Source organism: Propithecus coquereli, unplaced genomic scaffold (genome assembly GCF_000956105.1).
Source record: "Propithecus coquereli isolate 6110/MARCELLA unplaced genomic scaffold, Pcoq_1.0 Scaffold563, whole genome shotgun sequence".
NCBI lineage: Eukaryota > Metazoa > Chordata > Mammalia > Primates > Indriidae > Propithecus > Propithecus coquereli.
Genome location: NW_012151541.1, coordinates 1,619,865 through 1,622,629, shown reverse-complemented (window position 1 = coordinate 1,622,629; position 2,765 = coordinate 1,619,865). Strand labels below are relative to the sequence as shown.

Below are 2,765 nucleotides of genomic sequence, written 5' to 3'. Positions count from 1 at the left end.
AAACATTTATCTTTATAATCACTACCTCTCAGACAAAAAGGGGTATTCTAATTTCCAAGCTTTTCCCATTTGTCATTGAATGCAAAAAGAAATTCAAACAGCTACAAAAAATACTGCTTTTTGAAAATATAGATTTCTTTCAAATTGAAATAATTAACCCCCCCATTTCATAAATTATAATATATAAAGCCTACTTCCTATGTGTCTCTGTCTTGACCTTCTCTCTTATTGCCCTTATCCCTACCAGTTGAAGATCTCTGACAATTTTATAGCCCACCTGTTTGAGAGGCAACATGTACCAATTTAAAGGAATTAACACAAGTCATGTTTTCTATCAGGTTTTATCTTTTAAAAATGTGATTTCCCAGAAAATCAGCAAAGTAGTCTTCTGATCATCTGCAGTTATTTTATGTCTTGGAAGATTGTACATTATTAGGTGATAATTTTATAGCCCACCTGTTTGAGAGGCAACATGTACCAATTTAAAGGAATTAACACAAGTCATGTTTTCTATCATGTATTATCTTTTAAAAATGTGATTTTTCAGAATGGCAGCAAAGTAGTCTTCTGATCATCTGCAGTTATTTTATGTCTTGGAAGATTGTACATTATTAGGTGATAAATTTCTACCAGGGCTTGTTTTTCAAAAACGTGTTTAAGGAAGTTCTCTTGTTCCAAGGATTTCAGAAACCTAATTGAAATGTAAAATAGCAGATTTATTTTATGTTTACATCAGGTACGACCAAAACTGCCACTTTTGAAGATTTTGCAGGCAGCAGGTGCACAAGGTGAAATGTTCACTGTTAAAGAGGTAAGACATCAAAAACAGAAAATTCTCAGTTTTAAGAACAGTTGACAAATAGAAGTCAGCGAATATGTAGTTCTGAAATCAGTCCTAAGAAAGGAAGTTCCACTTCTGAAGTATTATTGGAGGGGCACCTTTTGCTCTGTTTGAAAGACTAAGTTGGCTTTCTCAAATAAAATAAAAAAGTTGAATTTCTCATTTCCTTCTTTTTGAAGCATTTATAAGCTAAACATAATATTAACCATGAATTCATTGATCCAAGAGTTAAAATGTAAAACACATACAGATTAAAAAATGACACTGTGATTTACAGGATGTGTTATGAGGCAGGAATTAAATGCGGTAGTTTTCATTATAAATGTGGCAGACACTCTTCTGAGCACTGTGAGTTATTTTAAATACTTATGCATTTAAATAACTTGTTTAACTTCTGAAGTTTTTTTTAAACAAAACCAAATTGAATTCTTTAAGTGGAAAAGACTTAATATTAAAATGTTAATCAGTTGGAACGGCTTATATTTAGTAGGGTAGATATCTAACCCTTCCTAAACTGAGGAAACAGAATTATCAAGCTTTTTATTTATGTACTTATTTTTTTACTTTTCTTAAAAGCTTCACACCTATCAGCACTGCCATACTCCTGAGCCATTACACCTCTCAAGGAAACAAATCTAGAGGCATTTCCAATTTTTCTGGAATATCTACATTTTATTTTAAATTAAGTGCATCATTTTGGACTGTATCTCTAAAATTTTGATACGTAAGAGTTTTCCCCAAACGGTTATTAAATTTTGGATTTTTATGTCATTAAAGTTGTTATGATGAATTATGCTATCTCCTTCATTAGCGTGGCAGTGTTTTCCTAAGTTTATATAATAAGCTTTCTATTATGAACCTTTACCTAGTGCATAAAGGGGAGTTTCCTGATTTTTGGTTTTAAATCTTGGTTCTCAGTGTATGTGTTGAAGCAGTATGATATAATGAGAGTAGTAGTATTTGTATACAAATTTAGAACAGTGTTTTAGAAAATGCTATTTTATATACTTACAGAGTAGATTTATTTTTTCTGAAAGTTAGACAGACATAAGTGTAGAACTCCTGTTTCTTCTAGTAGATGTTTTTCCCAACTGATTTCTCCCTAGATTGCTCAGTAGTTGATTAGCTGTGAACGCTCAGCTAATCCATTAATGTGGGACATGGGGGAGGGAAGGTTGTGGGAGGAACAATGGGAACCTAGGAACATCATTACTCTAATATAATGGGAACAGTGTTGGAAAAATTTCATGCAGATATCTAATAATTTCTGAGAAATTGGGGCCTACAGATAACTGCCTTGATCTGCTTGTGATCTGTGACAACAAAATTTTTACTGACATTAAGTGAACTTAATTATTAAGTAAAAAAAATTTTTAATCTGCCAGATGTAGAAAACATTTCTTTTCAATAGATTTAGTTATTTTTGTTAATCATAAAAGTCAGCCAAGTTCATTGGCAAAAGGTACCAATCTGGATGATATATTAAAGGTTATAGGAAATGCTTGTCAGCCTACATAACAGGCTCTCTAAAAAACAGGTGACTATTTGGAAATAGAGCATTGCAGTGGGAATATATCATTGCCATAATAAACTCTGTGGGTATTCAGGTAGACAAAGGGGTTTGATATTTTTGTTTTGTTTTGTTTTTGAGACAAGGTCTTGCTCTGTTGGCCAGACTGGAGTGTGGGTGGGGTGATCATAGCTTAATGCAGCCTCTAACTCCTGGGCTCAGTGATCCTCCTACCTCAGCCTCCCGAATAGCTGGGAACAGGTGCATGCCACTGCGGGGAGGTAGCTAAGCTCCCAGCAAAAACTGGGTCCCTTTGGTAGAGTTGCAAGGGATAAGAAAATAATAGAGAAAAATGGAAAATAAAAGAATACACAGAGACAAAGATACAGTTTTATAAGTTTATAAAGATCATAG

General features: G+C 33.4%; 1 protein-coding gene across 1 annotated transcript in view; it reads left to right on the top strand.

Annotated features, from left to right (window-relative positions):
* Positions 1-2,765, top strand: part of MDM4 (MDM4, p53 regulator) — a 37,693-nt gene that overhangs the window by 13,598 nt on the left and 21,330 nt on the right. Inside the window, exon 3 of the mRNA XM_012657876.1 lies at positions 737-811. Coding sequence (XP_012513330.1) covers positions 737-811 — 75 coding nt within the window. The remainder of the gene's footprint in view (positions 1-736; positions 812-2,765) is intronic.